A 21,330-nucleotide genomic window follows, 5' to 3' on the forward strand; every position below is an offset into this window, starting at 1 on the left:
GCACAAAGAAATGTCCTGATTTATAAAATATGAGAAACTCAAGCTTTCAGTTTCAAATGAAAACACAATGAATTATGAAACACGGCTTTAACATGCAGTACTAGCCTGCAGAGTCTTAAAATGTTCCAAAAGAGTTTATCTTCCTGTTGGTTTATACTCTTTCAAGGTTCCGTCACCATCAACATACTTCAAAACTGCTGGATACTTGAAGAAAGCCTTTTTACCTTCACCTCTCAATTTCTTCAAAGCTGGCAAAAGTTCTTTCCTTTGCTGCGTGATCCGCTTGCTGAAGTCTTCCGACACAAACAGATTCTGACTTTGGTTTTCATACTTCTTAGATTTAAATACCTTAATAGCACTCCTACGAACTAACTCCTTGGAACTCCAGTTCAGAAAACAAACATGGATAGGGCGAGGTTTTCCCTGACTTGCTCTTGGAGGACCAGAAGGTGTTCTGTGGGCTCTCTCGATGATGAGATCGTCAACGCCAACAAACTCTGCCAAAAAGTCAGTCATAAAATCTGAACAATCAAACTGGTTCTGCTCACGACCCTCTGGAATGTTGAAAAAGACGAGATTGTTTCTGCGTGATCTGTTCTCCAGATCGTCAATCTTATCGTAAGCTGACTCCAGCTTCTTCTCCATCTCTTGAAATCTGTCATCACATTGAGATGTGTGAAAATCCAAAGCCTGTTTCAAATCTTGAATTTCATGGCCTATTTCATGACGTGTTGTGGTCATAACACGATTAAAACGTTCCTCAAATTGTGTAAACCAAGCTGGTGCTGCATCGGAACCATGGGCGCCGCCATTTTGTGATTCTTGGACATGCGTAGTAGATTCCATATCGGTAAGCTTACCAATATCCATGACTTCACCGTCTTCCTTTTTGCGTTGTTTGGCGGTACTGTCTCGTTTCGGGCTTTCAAAAAGCCTCTTACCCGTGCCCGTGTCCTTCTTATCACCCTTCATGTTGTAAAAGGAGACTAAACTTGCTTCAAATCAATGAAAATAACTACTAAATTACGGAGCACCCACTCCACACGTTCACTCACTCTGCGTACATCACGTGACTCCTTCACACCCGACTTGACCCGGCATTGCATTGTTCCCGTAGCAGGTTGATTGTCAATCAATCAGCTAGAAATCGATCTTTTATGGAAAGCCGTTTGTGCAATAAATCCAAAGATCTGACACACCAGTATTCACCATGTTCACTGACTTGCAAGAGATTGTGCGCTTGGCTCCCGAAGTTGTAGACAGGAAATACTATAGGTTAATGAAAACATAAATAATCATCTTTCTTTTGTTTTGTGTTGTTTTGTGAGTGAGGAAAAAATCTTCAGAATAAAATCGGCTCATCATTAAACAACATAAAACGTAAGAAAATATTTTTACTTTTTTTTCCCAATAAGGCTCACTCACAAAATAACAGAAACATAAGAAATCCGCTCACGTACAAAACAATATAGAAAACATAAGAAATAGTTTACTTACTTTTAAAATAATTATCTCACTCACAAAATAATAGAAAACATAAGAAATAAATTTCCCTTTCTTTTAAAATCAGCTCACTCACAAAATAACATGATATAAAGAAATCCATTTTACTAAATAAATCTATTTTGCTTTCTTTTAAAATCTGTTCGCTCACCAAAACAATAGAAAACATAATCCATTTTACTTTCTTTTAAATTCGGCTCATGCCACAAAACAATAGAAATTATAAAAAAATCAATTTTACTTTCTTTTAAAATCTACTCCCGGCTCACAAAACAACTTTCTTTTGTTTTCAATTGTTTTATGAGTGAGGCATAAAATCTCCATAATAAAATTAGAGTATCACAAAACAATAGCATAAGAACTTCATTTTGAGATCACGCCACTGCACTAAATCAGGTCCCCGCCTCTGCCTTAACAAATAACAGCCACTTAAAATTTGATTTTTAATGGAAAAAAGTTTAGAGTGCCAGGCTGATCATCGCTGATGTCCCCATGTTCTTGTGATAGTTGTGCTCTGTGGATGTTTTGCTCAAAAAGGTTTAAAATATTACAATTCTGAAATATTAAGAACGTTTTGGGGTTATTCACCAAATGATATTAAATGCTGCAGAGATTGAATGGTGTTCATCGTGTTCGAAGCACCACCGAGGAAATTCGAGTCATTCAACTACCAAAAATAACATCATCTTTTAGCAAAATAGTGTTTATGCACGACGCGTTTTAACCATGAGAAAATGACGAATTCTTCTGTGCCTTTTTAATAACACATAAAAGAATAGGAACCTGATCAGTGATGCATGGTGTGATACTTTAAAACGGCTCACTTACAAAACAATAGAAAATAATTAGGCCTATAATCCATTGTTACAATAGGTTTGTACTTTCTTTTAAAATCGGCCCCTCAAAAAAACAACAGAAAACAGAAATCCATTTTACTCGCTTTCTTGTGAGGGCATCCTCACAGTAAAATTACCCATGACATGCATGACATGGATCGTGCCATGATGAATTTTCATATTATAACACATTTGGCTTGTTATATATTTTCACTTTCGTCTAAAAGTGGTGGCGCTGTAACAGATCAAGATTCAATCAGCGGGTGCTTGTTGCTGATGAAGCGAATTTTCAGATTGATGCATGTTTTTTACACATAGAAGAAGAAGAATTATTTGAAATAAATGACATTTGACTCCTTATCTCGCGGATCCCGCTATTTAATAGATTTTTTTTCTCAATTTTTTTTGTTGAAAAAAATAAAATCAATCTAGGCAATCTGACAATAATGGCATAATAGTGGCATATATTAAAGTAATTGATTGTTTGAGAGATCAATTCATTGATTAATTATTGATAATGCTGATTGATCGATTGATTGATTGATTGATTAATTAATTGATTAACATGTTGATTGATTTATATTGATTAACATGTTGATTGATTGACATAATACAAATAAATTATTATTGATTGATTGATTGATTGATTGATTGATTGATTGATTGATTGGTTGGTTGATTGATTGATTTGATATGTTGATAGGCCTCGGATCTTACCCAACATGCCAAAGGATGATATATAACAAACATATTTCGGTGTGCTGATCTTAATTTCTTATGTAAAAGAAAGCTATTCCAGAAGGGATTCTACAATAAAACTAGATGCACGGTTTATAATTATTCCCTATAAGGTTTCTATGGCAACTCCACGCTATCCAAAAGTTTTGGTCATGACATAGCCTCTTTATCATGGACTCATTACGAGTCTATAGTGCAAGAGTGATTGTATATTGGACGATGCCCTTGTAGATGATGTTACAACTCTATAACAAAATGGCGAACAAGAAAGAAAGAGACACAGCAGAAAATAATCAACAAGCAAGTCGAGATTTGGAACGGTTAAAGGCTGAATTAGAACAAGAGAATCAAATGAGGTAATAAAACTGTAACAATGTGAAATACTCACGTGTCACTTTGATAGCTCGTATTTTAAAGTAAGAAAAGCTGTCAGTCATGTCATGGTTTTGGTAAGCTTACAAACACAATGGATGCAAACAAAATGCTTAATTAAACCATATTCATATAATTTGAAGTTGGTGAAGTACAGCATGTCTGGCAATGCCGACTCAACCAGAACCAGAACCAGAAATGTACGATCTTATAATATGAAATTGGTTATTTTTTAAAACCTGATTTTTTTGCATATTTGTAATGTTTACACATGTCCCAACTTGCACCTAAATGGAATCGCCAAATTTGTTGTCTTTGTAAGTCGACAACAGAGCAAAGTTCGACATATTTCATAAACATAATTTAAAAATGATATGTCCCCTCCCATTAGAACTATGTGTTAAATGGCCAAAATAACCAGTGGATTTCTTTCACTTTACCTTGTTATTTCAACCTAAAATGGACAGCAACCCTTCGCGTCAGTTATTACTGATATTATTTCAACATTTTGAATAAAGAACAACAAAATCAAAATTTGACGGAAATCGTACATTTTAATTGTACGATTTCCGTAACTTGTCTTGACTTTGTTATAACCTGAGACTAGTATGTACCTAAATACTAGTCTCAGGTTATAACTTGTCTATGTTTATATAAACTTAAAGCCTATGTTATAAACTTAAAGCCTTAAAAGGCTTTAAGTTTATAAACATAGACAAGTTCATGAGTTATACTCACTGGAATTTTAATTGAATGAACACAGCCTGACATAGCCTGCAGAATTTTTGCGAACACTGCACGATGTACGCCAGCGTGTGCGACAGTGCTTGCGTATTAAACACGGAATTAAATCCTATGTGTATTACATCCCAAGGACTTGCGTAAGCCGTAATGTATGGAAACACGTTTTTGTGCACATAATTTTTAGGCCTATATTTGTACAATCACCTCTGAAATCGCCTCTCGAAAAACCTCCATGTCCACGAGGTTGTTAAGGATCGAGCACGTTGACCCCGGGGTACTCAAATTTTTTTTGGGTAGGGGTGTGCCTCCGAAGATTTTGAAGTAGGACCCATGTCTATACCACTTCAAACCTGATTTTTACTACCGATGCATATACCAACACAGAATAGACACCCATGACTATACCAGTTGAAAAGACAAAAATACCACCCATTGATATACCAACCCCATATACAGACCCATCCATATACCACTATACGTTTAGAATACCGTAAAAAAAATTCAGATCATATTTTTTATTATTTTCTTGTTTACTGTATTTTGTTTTTTTTATTAGAACTATCAAGGGTCTATCATTTATTAATTATTATTATTTTGTTTGTTAGGGGTGCCGGTCCCCGGGTGGTGAATTATAGGGGAAAAGATTTTTGGCAGGCCAAAAGGGGGGGGATTTTTGGCAGAACATTTTGAGAATTCACCACCCCGGGTACACATAATCGTTGCACCACCCCTTATTTTGTAATGAATAAAAATCCAAAATATATTTATTGTTGTTTTGTTTTCTCAGTTTCCAAATTTATGTTCGTTTGTCTTGTAGGGCCACTAGTTTGTAACAAGTATTGTGTAGGGAAAGATGAGTTCTTGCACTTATTTAAGTTTTATTTAACAACATACATGTACAAAAACCACGAAAACAGTGGCGCAACCAGTTGGCCCCCCCCCCCCCCCCGCTCATCATGGCCTTTGGTTCATGCAAGGCAGTCGATTGACGGAAGATATCTGTGAAAAAAAATTGGGCCGGAGCAATCGTAATATTTGTACCCTGCATGGTGAACGGAAGAACAGAAAAAAATTAAAAATTAATAGAAATTTTGAACATGAATTTTTTATAATATTTTTTTTTTATGCGGTAGCTTTTTTTCTTTCTACTCATGGTTTATTGAAATTTTAAACTAATTTAATATTCATGCATTTCTGTTCAATGCAATTGCAATTATCATTGAATTATCGAACCAAAACAACATCAATTTGACCCATGCATATCGATCGTGTATGATCTTGGCAGTGCTGTCGCGTGTCATGTCAGCTGAATTCGCACCAAAATAAAACTGAACTTTTCACTAAAAACTTACCCGATTGTTGAAAAAACCTATTTATATGATTCGATGCATTTAAAAATCGGCAGTTAATTTACTTTAGTTTTGCGATCCAGAGTTCTGAGAGGCAAAACTAACTTAAAAAACAGCGATGAAAAAATTGCTGTTGCAACTTCGATAACGATATTATTTCAGTGATTTATCAAAATTGGCTGGGGTAAACAGAAGTAGTGCTGGGCTCGTATATACTACACCGGAAGAGTGTCGCCATCTGTTTGCAATGACAACTCAACGTTTTGCTAATCGGACTATCAATTGATTTGCCCAGCTCTGAATTTATTATTCTGATTTGCCTTATTTGGATAGCGATGTACCTTATTTGGACAATTATTTTTGTGACATTCATGCAAGTGAGTTTAAAGATTTTCGACCCATTGATATACCAAAATCTGATTTAGACCCCATTTGAATACCAATTTCAACTTACTACCCATGCGTATACCACAAAAACGGAAAAAATAAGGGGTCATTGATATACCAAGCGCCGAAAATGCGACCCATGTTTGCACGCCCCCGTATGGCCTTTTGTCCGGAGGACCCCCCCCCCCCCCGGGACGTTGACTGACTTAGCAATAATTGTCCGGGTCTCCCGCTAGTTCTGAATATTTCGCATGTGCGCATTCCTGATTTGCCATTAATATGCTAGTTTCATACTGTTGTGCCGCTGGGCATCTTGATGAATGTGCATTGCAGACATACGGACACAATCAGATTTGCATTGAAGTACGGTCTATTAATTTCGCCGCAGTCTGGGCCACCAAATACTTCCTTATTCTGGATTAATTATAGAGTATTAATACATGTACATTGTAATTACAATTTCAAGCATAGCATTAGGTAAGACTTGTACAACAACCCAAGCAATTAATATTCAATGATTTCAATCAATCAAATTAATTTTATCCATTCATCATGTAACAATATACAATCAGTTACAATGAAAATAGCAAATATAAATATATTAAAATATAATAATACAATGAGAAAAGCAATAATTTTTATGAAAAACGTTAATAAGCTAGGTGATGGATGAGGACACTGCTAAACGCAGAGCGTGAGGTACAGTGCCCTTGGCCTAAATAGGCAAACCGGCAGGCAAATATTTAAGCTCCAGGAGGCCATTTATTTTTTAGTAGACGACTCGAATTCATACTGCGTGGAAATTGTAAATAAAAATTGTTTGATTTGAACTTACAGAGAAATGTTAGACCAATCTGTAGCCGAACTCAAAATGACAGTGGAACAACTAGAGAAGCGATATAACACCATCAATGATGAGGGTAAGCAATACATGCCTATAGTCTCATAAAACAGTAACATTAGTGTATATATTTATTATTTAATTCCTTTTCTTTTCCCTCTTTTTCTGCACATTAGGGGCTGGGCAATAATTATGAGTCTTTGGGAGGGTACATTAAGCGGGCAAGAATTTGCTAGCAAAGGGGATGGGGCAAGCAATTTTTGGCAGGTCAAAATGGGCAAGTTTTGGCATATATTTATGGGACACCTTTGAAATATAAATGCTTTGAAAAGGCTTAGGAAACCAGTAGGGAAACGATCAACTACGCTAAATTTCCTACTCACTATGCATATATTGCATAATCAAATATTTAATTACAATGTGTGATCCCAGCTGGTAGGTCTTGGAAGGTACAAATGACAATATACTCCATACATGCCAAAATATTTTTTTTTTCACTTTGCAGATTGTGTAAATATGATAAAAAACCATAAAACCTTGTCCCTTTACATCGTATAATAATGTTGATACATGTATTTGCAGATAAATTATGGTATCTATATGGTATCTATATAGACAGGTCCCAGGTGTGTCTCTATGATATATAGCTCCATATGGAGCAACCGTTTAAACAAATAGACATGCAAACATTAATGCCATGGCTTGTTTTGATCACAGGAATGAATGGAAGACTGCGTTTTGAGGCAAGAGGAGCTGAATGAACTACTTCAGAAGCAAATTGATCTTCTCAAGGATAAACTTGAAAAGTCCAAAGAGAGTGCTAAGGAAGGCTATGAAACTGATATGAAGACTTATGATGAACTATCAGAGGTATTATTTAAAAGTCTGTGTGGTGGGAGGGGGGACTGCATGTGTGCGTATGAGCTTTTGTGAACAGCATCAATCAGGGACACGCATGATCACAAATAACTTCTGCAGTGGGGTGAAGGGTTAGCCTGTGCATGGGCAGAAGAAACTCCATGGGGTTTCATAGTGACCGGACAAAAGAAGGGTGTTTTCAGAGAATCCCTGTTTTCTAGAAAAAGTTTTTAAACTTCTAGTTGGTGTGTTTAGGGGTCATTTTTAAAGTTTGTTCAGCTTATATAAGGCGGAAATTATTAGGTTTTTGTTACTGCGTGTGAAAATAAGTTCCAACTCGCACTCGCATAAATTCACATAAGCGTGCGCCAGTCACACATTACACAACGCACAACTAGCATAAGCACTGCGCCCAACAATGTGCACGCCATTCTATATCAATACACAGTGTTATTATTTTTTCTGCCTTATATAAACCGAACAAACTTTAGTGACTCCCCTATTTCACAAAGTGTGTTTCTTGACTCCTTTCAAGGCTTCTCTAGATTTTCCGTCAAATGATAAAAAATGTACGATAAGGGGTGTATTTGATCCAAGAACCTACAAAGGTTGGTACTTTTCAGATCATGTCTTCTGCCTACAATCCTGTTTAGGGTTAAAATTTGCTTAATTCCTGATTAGTGTTTTTTGCTCAAAAGGGCAAATCCTGTTTAGGGTATATTTTGAAAATCTCTGCTCATGCACATGCACACTATGAATCTGAAAGATGGTATCGCTGCCCATGTTTGCCACTGGTTGCATGTATCTGTAGGTGTGCACATGTTACTATTTGTTGATAAGTAAGCATGTTACTCAGTAAATAGTATGGTACTTGTATGACTGGCAAGAATGTACAATTTTATTTTGTTACTCACAATGGCAGCAGCAACAACAACAACAATAATAAAGCAACAATAAATTGGTTGTAGAAACTTTAATGTACAATTTTAATTTTACATTGCAGGCCAGCTTGAGAAAGATGTTGAAACAACTTGAGCGTGAGAAAGCAAGCATGGAAGGACAATTGAGGGATTTTGAGTGGAGATTGGATCAAGAGTCTAAGGTTTGTTGCACTTCATTTTAATATCATATCATACTGGTGCTTTTGTGGATAGAAGAAGGCACAATTATTACATCAAAGTGCCATTTTCAATCAAACAAATATCAACCCCTCAGCATCTACAATATTTTATGTGTGACACGATCTGGTCCATGGGAGGGCCAAAGGAGGCATTTTTGAAAATTGAGTTACTGTAATTATTACATTATACATACAATAAATAGCCTATCATTTACTGAAAACACCAAAGGTGTAGCATACTTGGTTCTAAAGTTATGAAGTTTTTTTGATGCCTATTTTATTGTTTTTTACTCCATATTTTTGCCTTTATCTCAGTTACAAATTTGCCGCCTTTGGCCCCCATGGACCAGATCATGTCACATATGTTCATTTGATTTGCCCACCTGTTCCACTGGAGTGAGAAGGATTTTCAGATATCATCTAAACCTTACAGCCTTCTTTTGAGGGCTGCCACAGTCAATCAATTGGAACCAGGGTATAGATAATAGGGGATAGAAAATATAGAGGAGCTATGTTGGGATTGGTAATGTGTACATGTATACATGTATACTAACTACTTTGGCTTCAAATTCAACATTTGTTTTGCTATGAAAACTTTAAATAGGTTAGACAATACTATATACATTTATCTTTGAGTATAGTCAAGTTGAGAGTAACGCCATGTTGGATTTTGAAGTGGCAGACTCGAATCAGTGCGTTTATGCGGTTGCATCACCAGCGTATGAACAAATCGCCCTTCTACGCGTGTGTATAAGCCCCGCCGGATTAGGGTAGTGCACATGATTTGAATCTGCCACTACAAAATCCAACATGACGTTACTCTCAACTTGAGACAAGACACAGTATAGTGTGGAAGACTACATCTACATTGTTGTATAATAAACTTTGTGTAGAAATAATTCTTATAATGATTCTCTTATTTTTCTGTTTTTTATAGGCTTTTCACAGGGCTCATGATGAGAGAAGAAATCTGTTGACAGAGTTAACACAGGTGAGTTGTTTATCTATTTGCAACCTGAAAGTTCTTGTTCATTCTATTTAACCAATAGACAGGCAGGTACAAATTTTGACATAATTAATACCCATGCCTATGTCATACCTTTGAGTGAGTGAGTAAGGCATTCTGCTTTAGCTGCACCTCCATCCTTTGTTCATTGTCATTTTGATTGCAAATAAAATTGACATCCCAGTCTGCCTAACATGAAAGTTTCTCCTGTAAGGGGGGGGGTCCTGTTGGTGCATGTTCAGACTGGTGTTGTGGCCCCTTGAACTATCACAGTATTCATCAGACTTGCTGCATCTTGGATCCATATTGTTGAAATCATTTTGGACACACAGTTTGCTCCTGGGACACGCAAGATTAATGCTTCTGGCAGATGCTAAATTCTAAAAATAATACTTAAATAAGTTCTGTGAACTCAAAACAAGACCAGACTAATAAATCAAGGCTATAGCAATATCTATGTGAAGTGTCTAGACCCAATGAAGGTGTGGAGGTCTGGTTCGTTTTCAGGGACAAATTTTGGACAGGGAGTTGGTGGAAATGATGGACACTTATTAAAACCTACCTAAAACCCTGATTTGTCATATCCTTTACTTCGTTTGTAGCAAGTTCTTTATTGTAAAAGTTTTCCTATTCACAGGCAAAAATGAAACTGGACGAGATCAAGCTCGCTAGTCGTAAAGTACGCAAAAACCCAACTTCACCACGCAATCCAGCAACCCCTAGAAGCCAAGGCTTATCTGGTGCTCCTGACACTAAGACACAGACATCAAGACAAGCTGATGAAAAGTAAGAAACTTTGAGATATTAATTTATTTTTTAATAGTATGGTGGATGTGTAGTGAAATTACCCAGTGGAAAATAGCACCACGTTTTCTGTGAAGATTCCTAGGAGCCCATTATTTACAAGATGTTTCAATTTGTCTTCACACTGTGATAGTACCACTCATAGATAGACTTGATGTGTGAAGCTGTTAACAAGATCCCAATTTTGAAAGTGGAACAGTAATTGATTTTTTGAGGGGTGATTTGCCCCATTTAACTTATAATAATCTAATAATCAGATCCAAACTTCACAACTAATTATTGTATCATGGTTCTCACATGCAGTATGTGTATAAGTGTTTTATAGTATCGGTGGAAATTTGTACCAAAATTAAAATTTGTAAGTACCCCAGAAAGTTACGACTAGAAACGATTGGCCTCAGTCATGTTTACCTGTCACTGACAGAGAGCACATCACCTAGAGAGGTCTAGGTAAGGCTAGTCTGCTGGCTTAGGAAGCCTGGCCACTAGCCAATCTTTAGAAATCAGACCTATATATGTCTCTAATTGTAACATGTATGATTTGCATCCATTGTTTGAGGTTGGATGTTTTTGTTTGATCCTATTAATCCGTTGTAGTCTTTCTAAACACTTGGATTCCCCTTTCTACACCTGCAGTGTACCTGACAACCAACGCATACTTGATCCCAGGAAAGGACCCATCAAGAAGACTGCTGCTGTGAGGAAGCTACCCAAGTTAGATACTACAGGGTCTACATCATCTAATAGTGGCACCCCAGATAGTCATCATAGCAGATGAAAACAAACAAAGTAAAAGCTAGCGAGGAAAAATCATTCTTGGAAAGTTATTGGCTTAATTGCATCAAGCCAAATGTACATTGGTGTATAAGACTAGTTTGGGCACAAATTAATTCAGCACTCAGTTCTGCCCTCCAAGATGAGCTACCAGTCCCCTGGGGTTGGAAGGTTTCTGGGTAGTGCCAACATACAAAACATAATGTACCACAAACTGCAGATGCTTGTGTATGTTAATGGTGACTAGTGTTCACTTATGTCTAGACCCTCTGATTTTTACAAAAATGTAAACTTTTGCACCGAGATGGCAACTCTGTTGCACTTAATATTGTTTCCGCTGCATCAAAATTGTGACATATTGCCTCATAGACCTTTTCAAATCAAAATCTGAAACATTCAGGTCATGTGCACTTGGTGGATAATAAAGCTTGTGTGAGCTATCCTTACACTCCTGTAAATTCACATTTGCCAGTATAATGCACACTACGCAAAAACAACAGTTGTGTGATAACCCAGAATATTGTTATAGACTGGGTGAACAGCTGTCCTCAGACATCTATGATTTGAAAATATCTATAGTGAATACCAAAGTTGATGTCATCCAAGAATGATTTTTTTAAATGTAGGAAAATAGACTGCGGAATATCAAGAAAAATATATGTGTATCATAGCACTCCGAATGTGTCAAATCCCACCCAATTTTACATCAGTATTTTTAAAGTATATGTAGGATGGGACCTAGGAGGGGTTTAGAAGTTGTAACTTGCCATGTTTTAAGTGTGTACTAATAACAATCCTGCCTATTCTTACGTCTGCCAATATGACATTCCTGCCTTACCTAAGTGCCAATCTGCATGGCTGTGTAGTTGTATCATGTTGTAAACAGTTGCCTCTCTTGGTGATGCTGCCAAGCTCGCACACCACCCGTAGAACATGTATAATTGTACATGCAAAATATGAATAAACAAGCTGTGTTAATTATCAGTTTAAGGGGGAGAGAGGGTCTTAGATGAAAGATAATTTTGTAAAAATGATCTAAAGTGCAATAATGTATATAGATATAATGGTGTATATATTATTAGTTTGTAAATAGTAGCCAATATGGGACATCGAAGTAAACCTGTAGAAAATAAATGTGAAATAGAGTTCAACGACAGGAAGAATGTTGTGTCATCACAACATGGTTTATTCCTCAAAAAATAAATAATAATTATATTTATTAATTTATCTACTTGTTTATTCTCTTTTTAATTAATTGTTTCATTGTTACTTGAGTTGTATAATTGGAACCCCATCAGTGGTCATCTTTTGTAAATGCTGTTAAAAATTGTGCACTGGTAGAAATGTGTCACAGGTATAATCATCTGCACTTGGATTTTGCTATTGATTGTTCCATGTTGCTAAGCAACATTTCTAATGATATATGTGCTGTTCAGTTTAGCCAAAGGTTAATTACAGCACCAATTAATCAAGATATGAAAATAGGAAGTTATAAATAAATTCAGAAGTAACAGTGATGCATGCAGTATAATTCATGGGTGAATTAAATGTGAAGGTGTGGGAAAGCATGAAAAGAATATTTCTTTGCTTTATGGTCAATGGTACATTATTCATCCATGACGGATACTGCAAGTGGATGAATATTGGAAACCTTAACCCCCTCATTAATACCTGCCGAATTGCCTCTGATTGGTCAATAACATGATATCTTTACTTTAATCACCAATCAGAATGGAGCTTTGCAAATAATTCACCATACTATTTTTGCGTGGTGAAATTATTCCAACAATGTTGCCGATTGGTCCAATTGATAATGAAAACTCCTTTTTGGCAAATCGGCAGGTAGTTCTCATGGGGTTAAGTGACAGCACATGGACCTATACAACACCTAATTGACCAATCCCACACCTATTTGAATAATGTGTGCAATTGCAGAATGCAATCTAACCCTAACTTGGGGTAGACTAGATTCTACAATTAAGCCAAATATTGTACAGTACTTTAGGGTAATAGAATACAAAATAAGGACTGGGAGAATCAAAGGTGTAATGCTTTCAAACAAAAGGAGTTGTTTGTTTCAGTTAGAAATCTTGCCTGATTTATACCATAAATTGCATCCACAACCGTTTCATGTTAATGACAGTTTGTTTTAAGTTTAAGGTCATATCGGTATTTTTTGTCATTTTACAGATGCATTTTCCCCCACACACAAATGGAGCTTATGTTATTATCCAAATGGTCGTCTGTTTGGTTGTTTGGCTGCATGTCCGGACGGAAGCATACGGATTCAATCATGTTTCACCGTTGTTCATCACCGATTAATAACGATGTGTTCACAAGTTGTTAATTGGTGATGAACAATGGTGAAACATGATTAGGCCCTTTCAACAATGAAAACAAGCTAAAGATCGTCTAATTCACATGATTCTTTCATTCGGAATGTCTATTGCCACTCAACCTGTTAACGTGTACGCCTAACCTTGCGTACATGTATACGCTACTGGACCGTAGATTCATCACCGATTAACAACGCTTGGCTCCTGTTATAGGAAGAGTTGTTGAAAATTCATTAATCCACTCTGCAGCTCCAACGCAATAATGATCAGCTTCAAACTCGGTATGGTGATAGTATATGGTGGCCTGATGTGGTGTATAGTTGTATGTCATGTTATTTGCATATTTATGAATAATAATGAGCATATTTGCAGATTTTGCCAATATTTTCATTAATCCCCGATTAACGTAACTCGGTATGGTGATAGTATATGGTAGCCTGATGTGCTGTATAGTTTTGTCTTGTTATTTGCATATTTATTTTATTTGTATTTACAAACCTTGTTATTTACACACCTTTGTGTGTTGGCCACCTTAATTACGAACCACATAATTCTAGTTGTATTTTTAATGTTTTAATTATTGAATATTTAATTTATTGCCTCTAAGCTAAAAGATATTTTCATAATTCATTAATAACTCAATTTTGCCAAAAATGTCACTTATGACCTTCTTGCACTCATGACGATGAGTTGACACCAATAAAATGCAAAAGAATTTGTCTTGTTTTCTGCCCTTATTAAAATGATTTTCTCAACATACAATGTGTAAATGGTCAGATAATGCATCTTTGTTAAACTCTTCAAACAAACTGTTGTAGGTAAACATTACAGTGAACACATTTTTTTAAAACTTTGTGAAAACAAACAGAACACAACCTTGGGATAAAGTAAACTTGTATATGTTAAAGATGAAGCCCCACAGCAGTTCTTCTGGGTGAACCAAACCTGCCTGGTTATCAAATTAATCAGTGACAAGGTTATCTCTGAATTTGACAGGTGCTAATTGATGCAATAACATTAAAACATCAACTAGCACCTATCAAATTCAGAGATATCCTTCTTACTGATTAATTTGATAAACAGGCAGGTTTGGTTCACCCCAGATGAACTGCTCTTACAGGGCTTCCTCTTTAAAATAAAATTGCATTGATAACAATGCTTAATATGCATAACATTATTTATGTATATAAGAATACTAATTTTGGTAGTATTTAAGTGTGTACTTACAATTTCTCAAAATGAAATAAATCGGCTTTCTTGTTTGAATGCTATTGCTTAGAATTGTGGCTGCATAATGTAAATGTGTGATAGTATACAGCAATTATATTAATATCCTTTTGTAAAGGGAATATCAAATCACGGAGATGCCACTTTTCCTTTTTTCTACAAAAATTCTGTTTTTTTTGTTGTAAATTTGCCTAAGATTTTGTTTTTTGTAAATTTTGTAAAAAAAAAATCTTTTTAATATTTCCCCCAGCAACTTTTTCCCTATCATGCTCACAGCCTTACATACACCCTAACCCATCCTCCAAACTTTGGGTTAGAGTAAAAGTTACTTGGGATATTGCAAAAATGGTTTGTTTTTTTCAGTGGATTTAGACAAACTTGTGGACCTGTTTTTATGTTCAGTTAATTTGAAGTTTAACAAGATTCATATTCGGTGCATGCGCACCAATATGAACCTCGCGCCAATCGATCCGTGTATAAGTGACGTATATTTTATTGCTTAAGCATTGGAGAAATAGGTAACCCTGAAAATAGGGACCCACATTGTTTTATTTTCCTATAACTATAAAACTATTAGATGTACGACCCCCAGGTGTTTTTTTTTTTTTTTTATTCCTTATTTATTTCTCATTCATTTGACACCACCCGGGGGTCTTACTATGCATTGCATCATGTGCGTTAGTGACGTCAGTGCGTATGTTTCATTAACCAATGATCCTACAGATATGCGACCACTGACTTTTTTGTTCCTTATGACCAGAGGAAAAGTTTGACATATCCCAGGACTCTCTATGATATTTGGTTTAAAAGAAAGAGGGTACAGTGCACTAAAGTACAAAAAGTGTCTATATCTCTTTAACCAATGATATTAGGCCTTGACCACCGACGTCAAAAAGAACTATAGATTGACCCAGTATAACACCCCTAATCAACCATGAAACCCTTGACCAACCATGGCACCCACTTACTCTCAATGACACCCCATGACCTATTCTGACACCACTTCACCTTCAGAGCCCCTTATCATGGCACTTGAGAACCAAAGATCCAAAATAAAATGACAGACATGGCCCTTATGTGATCAATAACTGATATTTTAAAATTGGCGTATAAGTGACGTATATTTATTGCTTAGATTTCCCTCCGGGCTTTCCTTTTAAAGGGAATTTTATAAATGAAAGAATTTCTTGTCAATTTATCACCACGCATGCTCAATACAATTAGTAAAAAAACCTCTAGTCTCGGTCCTATCCGAATTGTGCTCCTTCATCAAAACAAAGCATTTCAGTGACGGAGGGACACACACCGCCTGGGACCGAGACAAATCAACCTGTTTCCAGAAAGGAAACTATAAATTTTGTCTAAAAACAGTGACATTTTATATTTTTTATATTACACATCATCGCTTGAATATTTGTTTTAATGAAAGTATCATAAAGATTTAAATGAAGGTAAATATAATTTACTATATTTTCTCCATGTCCCCACGTTCGATTCAGAAGCAAACAGGAAAAAATCAAGAAAAGTTTACTTTTTGTTTTGTGTGCTCAACTATAATTTGTGTTTACTTCATTCCCCTATCATAGAAACCCCAATGCATTACTATATGATAGAGGAAGGAGGTAAACACATACTTTCGCACACTAACGATAATAAATTGTAAATTTTTTGGCTTTTTTTTTCAAATTAACTACAAAGATCCTAGCACTTCAAAATAGGTCCAGGGGTTCCCTAAATTTGTGCAAAAAAAAGATTTTTTTAAATAATCCTCGCACAATCTACTTTGACATTATGATAGTCTGTAGTCAGGAGGAACCAACCTTCCATGGGTCAATATTACACCTGTGTGCCGTTGATTATGTCCCAAAATGAGTGTCTGAACCCACCAGCTTAAAAACCCACACCACCAGGGGCCCTAAGGCAGCCACTGGACCCCACCAATTAAAGACTTCACACCTTCAGCGCTCGACTGGATCAGATTCTTTATCAGTTATCTATTAACATTGATGAATTTCCAGTTTTTTATCAAGACCTCAGTGGCATATCTGAAATCAGTCCAATATATTCTGTGTAACACCATCAAATTCTTTGATATGTCAGGAGCATGGCAAATACATCATTGGGAGGGGGTACTCAATACAAATGACCATACAGGGACGTGCTGCAAACATGGGTAGCATTTTTGGCAGGGCCGGATTTACCTTTTTGGGGGGCCCTGGGCCAGGCCAAAATGTGGAGGCCCCCAAACGCACTGTGAGGAAGGCATGTGCACTCAAGTGGCTAAGTTTTAGATGCCACTAGGACATTTGCGCGCGAAGTAATTCAATTTTAGAATATTTTGTTAAAAATATCCAAGCGCGGCGAATCGCATAGCCGAACAGACAGACACACACACTTCGCTCATTATTTTAGGATACAATGTAGTCGACAAAATTTACTGTTAGCATAAACTATTAAATTTGTGACTGCAAACTCATAGCCTATACTAACTTTTTAATATTTAGACTTGTGCCAAGTCTTCTGACTGAATTTGTAAGAAATTTTTTTGCCATTTCCCATCAAATTGCAACTAAAATTAGTCTTTCATTGCCAGTTAGAACTATAAAAGTATTTTAAACGACTAAATCTTTTAGTTTCATTTAGCAAAACAGTATACTTTTCAATTAATTTTGTATTTTTGTATCATAAAAGGCTTCTGAGTGAGTTTTCCTTTTATATTGAGACAATTATTCGCAAAGACCAAAATGTCTCAGTGCAACTTTTTTTAGCGTCTTTCAAATGTTCTTGTTTTTCAAATTAAATGTGTTGCATTCATAAAACTTTCAAAAACAACTAAGATTTTTGGGTGCAGATCACCCTGTATTTGACAATGAGACATGTGACAAAAGAAGCGATATACAACATGATTTATCTTTGACTCTTTAATAATAATAATAATAATAAATAACAATAATAATAATAATGATAATAATGATGATAATAATAATAATGATAATAATAATATTAATAATAATAATTATAATAAAAATAATAATAACAATGATAATAATAGTGATAATAATAATAACACTAATAAATAATAATAAGGTGCTGCAAAATAATTATGAGCCCTGGAGAGGGTAAAGTTGGGGAGGGGAGAATATTTTGGCAAGCCAAAGTGGGGGGAAGCAATTTTTGGTACACATAATTTTGTGCTTGCAACGCTTAAATTGGGTTTTAAAAAAATGGCATGTGCAAGAGGGGCAAAGATTGTTTGGCAGGCATGTGGGGTAACCAATTTTGGCAGGCTGGGGGTGGAGGCAAGCAATTTTAGGCACACCATTTGGAAATTTTACCAGGGGGAAAGCTCATAATTATTGGACAGCCCCTAATATTAAAAATAATAATATTTATAATATCCGAGCAGCACTCAGATAATTATAATAGGATTTTATAATAATTCAATTCATGTAAATTGCCACACATGACACGATCTGATCAATCTGGACATCAGTGGAAATATTTAAATGGATATACAGGCAAATGTAAAATAACCTGCTATTAAAGCAGTAGCGTAGCCAGCGGGGGGGCAGAGTGCCCCCCCTGACAAAAAAATGAAAGATTAAGTGCCCCTCTGACAAAAAATGAAAGAGAAAATCAGGAGGGCAAAAGGAAAAGAAAAGGGCAAGGAGCCCTTTTCTAGCAAAATTCAGGGCAAAAATAGTGTAAAATACAAAATTTTTGCGCGGTATGCGGGAAAATTGTAACAATAAAGCCCTTTTTTAGCCGGATAATGGCCGAAATTATGGTAAAATACCATTTTTTTCACGCTGCGCGCACACATCATCCCAATAAGGCCCTTTTCGGGAAGCTCGAAAACATACAGTCTCTATGTATTGTATGATGCAACTGCAATTGTTTTTGTCTGTGCCCCCAAAATTTTATTTTGCCCCCCCCTGACCAAGAAAGCTGGCTACGCCCCTGTATTAAAGGATGGATTAAGGGTTTCAGCAAAGTATACTTGGTTACTGGATAGGTCAATTAGGCCTCAAACAAAAAATTGTTTGATTGGCGTAACCCAGGGGGGGCACATCAAAAATTTGGTGGGTATTTTCCCCTGGTCTTTGGGAGCTGACGGCGTACCGGTAAAAGGGGGTCTTTTGGAGCTGCGAACAAGTGAAATGGGGATCTTTCGGAGCTGCGAAATCCAAAAAGGGGGGTCTTTTTGGGGGAATATACCCGTATGGCCATTGTGCCCCCACCCCGGGGGAATAACCCGACCAACCAAACAATTTTAAGTTTCAATATTGCCTTTGTTCTGATGATCAGATAGTGTCATGTGTATGTTATCTTGATTCAGATGAGTATTTAGCAAAACCGATATTCTCACAATACCTGGACATGTGTGAAATCACATCACTTTTGATAAACCACCAAAATCATGTTCATTTAGATTAATTACAAAATTCACATCCCTTTTGATCTACATTATCCAACGCATACACAAACATCACAGTAGACGTTGTATTATGAACTCTTATTCTTCATAAAAATAGTCTTCTTTGGCCTAATGAACCATATAAGGCCTGAAAAATTGTTTGATTGGCGTAACCCGACCAATCCTAAGTTCCAAGGCCTTTATCAAACGCAATTTTTTTTATTTTACGCCAATCAAACAATTTTTGTAGGCCTTAACAGTATGTATGTGATCTTGATTCGGATGAGTTTTTAGCAAAACTGCTTTTCTCACAATACTTGGACACATATTTTTAATGTTGTTATTTATGTATGTATGTGACAATTTAGCATAACACAAGGTTGCCTGTAACACAATGTTTTTTGAATCCCCAAAATCGATCCCATCCCTTTTGATAAATTCCAAAAATAACATCCTTTTTAATCTACATGGTCGAGCACAAACACTCTGATATCACATTTATAAGAAAAAGAGAATCCTAACCAGAACAAAACCAACCTATGAGAATGCACCTCAGCCAAACAGGGAGGAAAGAGAAACCTAAACCAGAATAAGACAATTACCCTATGAGACGCAGCCAAAAATGGGAGGAAAGAGAATCCTAAACCTGAAGAAGACAATCCTATGAGACTCGGCCAAAAAGGGGGAGGAAAGAGAATCCTAAACCAGAAGAAGACAACCCAATGAGACACAGCCAAAGGGGGGAGGAAAGGGAATCCTAAACCAGAAGAAGACAACCCTATGAGACTCAGGCAAAAAGGGGAGGACAGAGAATCCTAAACCAGAAGAAGACAACCCTATGAGAGTCGGCCAAAAAGGGGAGGAAAGAGAATCCTAAACCAGAAGACAACCCTATGAGACTCAGCCAAAAAGGGGAGGAAAGAGAATCCTAAACCAGAAGAAGACAACCCTATGAGACTCGGCCAAAAAGGGGAGGAAAGAGAATCCTAAACCAGAAGAAGACAACCCTATGAGACTCCGCCAAAAAGGGGAGGAAAGAGAATCCTAAACCAGAAGAAGACAACCCTATGAGACTCGGCCAAAAGGGAAGAAAGAGAATCCTAAACCAGAAGAAGACAACCCTATGAGACTCAGCCAAAAAGGGGAGGAAAGAGAATCCTAAACCAGAATAAGACAACCCTATGAGACTCAGGGGGAGGAAAGAGAATCCTAAACCAGAAGAAGACAACCCTATGAGACTCCGCCAAAAAGGGGAGGAAAGAGAAACCTAAACCAGAAGAAGACAGCCCTATGAGACTCAGCCAAAAAGGGGAGGAAAGAGAATCCTAAACCAGAAGAAGACAACCCTATGAGACTCAGCCAAAAAGGGGAGGAAAGAGAATCCTAAACCAGAAGAAGACAACCCTATGAGACTCAGCCAAAAAGGGGAGGAAAGAGAATCCTAAACCAGAAGAAGACAACCCTATGAGACTCGGCCAAAAAGGGGAGGAAAGAGAATCCTAAACCAGAAGAAGACAACCCTATGAGACTCGGCCAAAAAGGGAGGAAAGAGAATCCTAAACCAGAAGAAGACAACCCTATGAGACTCCGCCAAAAAGGGGAGGAAAGAGAATCCTAAACCAGAAGAAGACAACCCTATGAGACTCAGCCAAAAAGGGGAGGAAAGAGAATCCTAAAGCAGAATAAGACAACCCTATGAGACTCCGCCAAAAAGGGGAGGAAAGAGAATCCTAAACCAGAAGAAGACAATCTTATGAGACTCAGGCAAAAAGGGGAGGAAAGGGAATCCTAAACCAGAAGAAGACAACCCTATGAGACTCCGCCAAAAAGGGGAGGAAAGAGAATCCTAAACCAGAAGAAGACAACCCTATGAGACTCGGCCAAAAAGGGAGGAAAGAGAATCCTAAACCAGAAGAAGACAACCCTATGAGACTCCGCCAAAAAGGGGAGGAAAGAGAATCCTAAACCAGAAGAAGACAATCTTATGAGACTCAGGCAAAAAGGGGAGGAAAGGGAAT

The 21,330-nt window shown here is 36.7% G+C and overlaps 1 protein-coding gene across 1 annotated transcript; it reads left to right on the forward strand.

Annotated features, from left to right (window-relative positions):
• The first annotated feature begins 3,211 nt into the window (after positions 1-3,211).
• On the forward strand, positions 3,212-11,731 carry LOC140161272 (coiled-coil domain-containing protein 169-like). The gene is given in 8 exon segments (XM_072184744.1): positions 3,212-3,433; positions 6,767-6,853; positions 7,488-7,507; positions 7,510-7,640; positions 8,632-8,730; positions 9,686-9,739; positions 10,392-10,540; positions 11,195-11,731. Coding segments are annotated over 8 exon segments (807 nt in total). The 5' UTR covers positions 3,212-3,308; the 3' UTR covers positions 11,337-11,731.
• Positions 11,732-21,330: the final 9,599 nt, after the last annotated feature.

Source organism: Amphiura filiformis, chromosome 9, assembly GCF_039555335.1.
Source record: "Amphiura filiformis chromosome 9, Afil_fr2py, whole genome shotgun sequence".
Lineage (NCBI taxonomy): Eukaryota > Metazoa > Echinodermata > Ophiuroidea > Amphilepidida > Amphiuridae > Amphiura > Amphiura filiformis.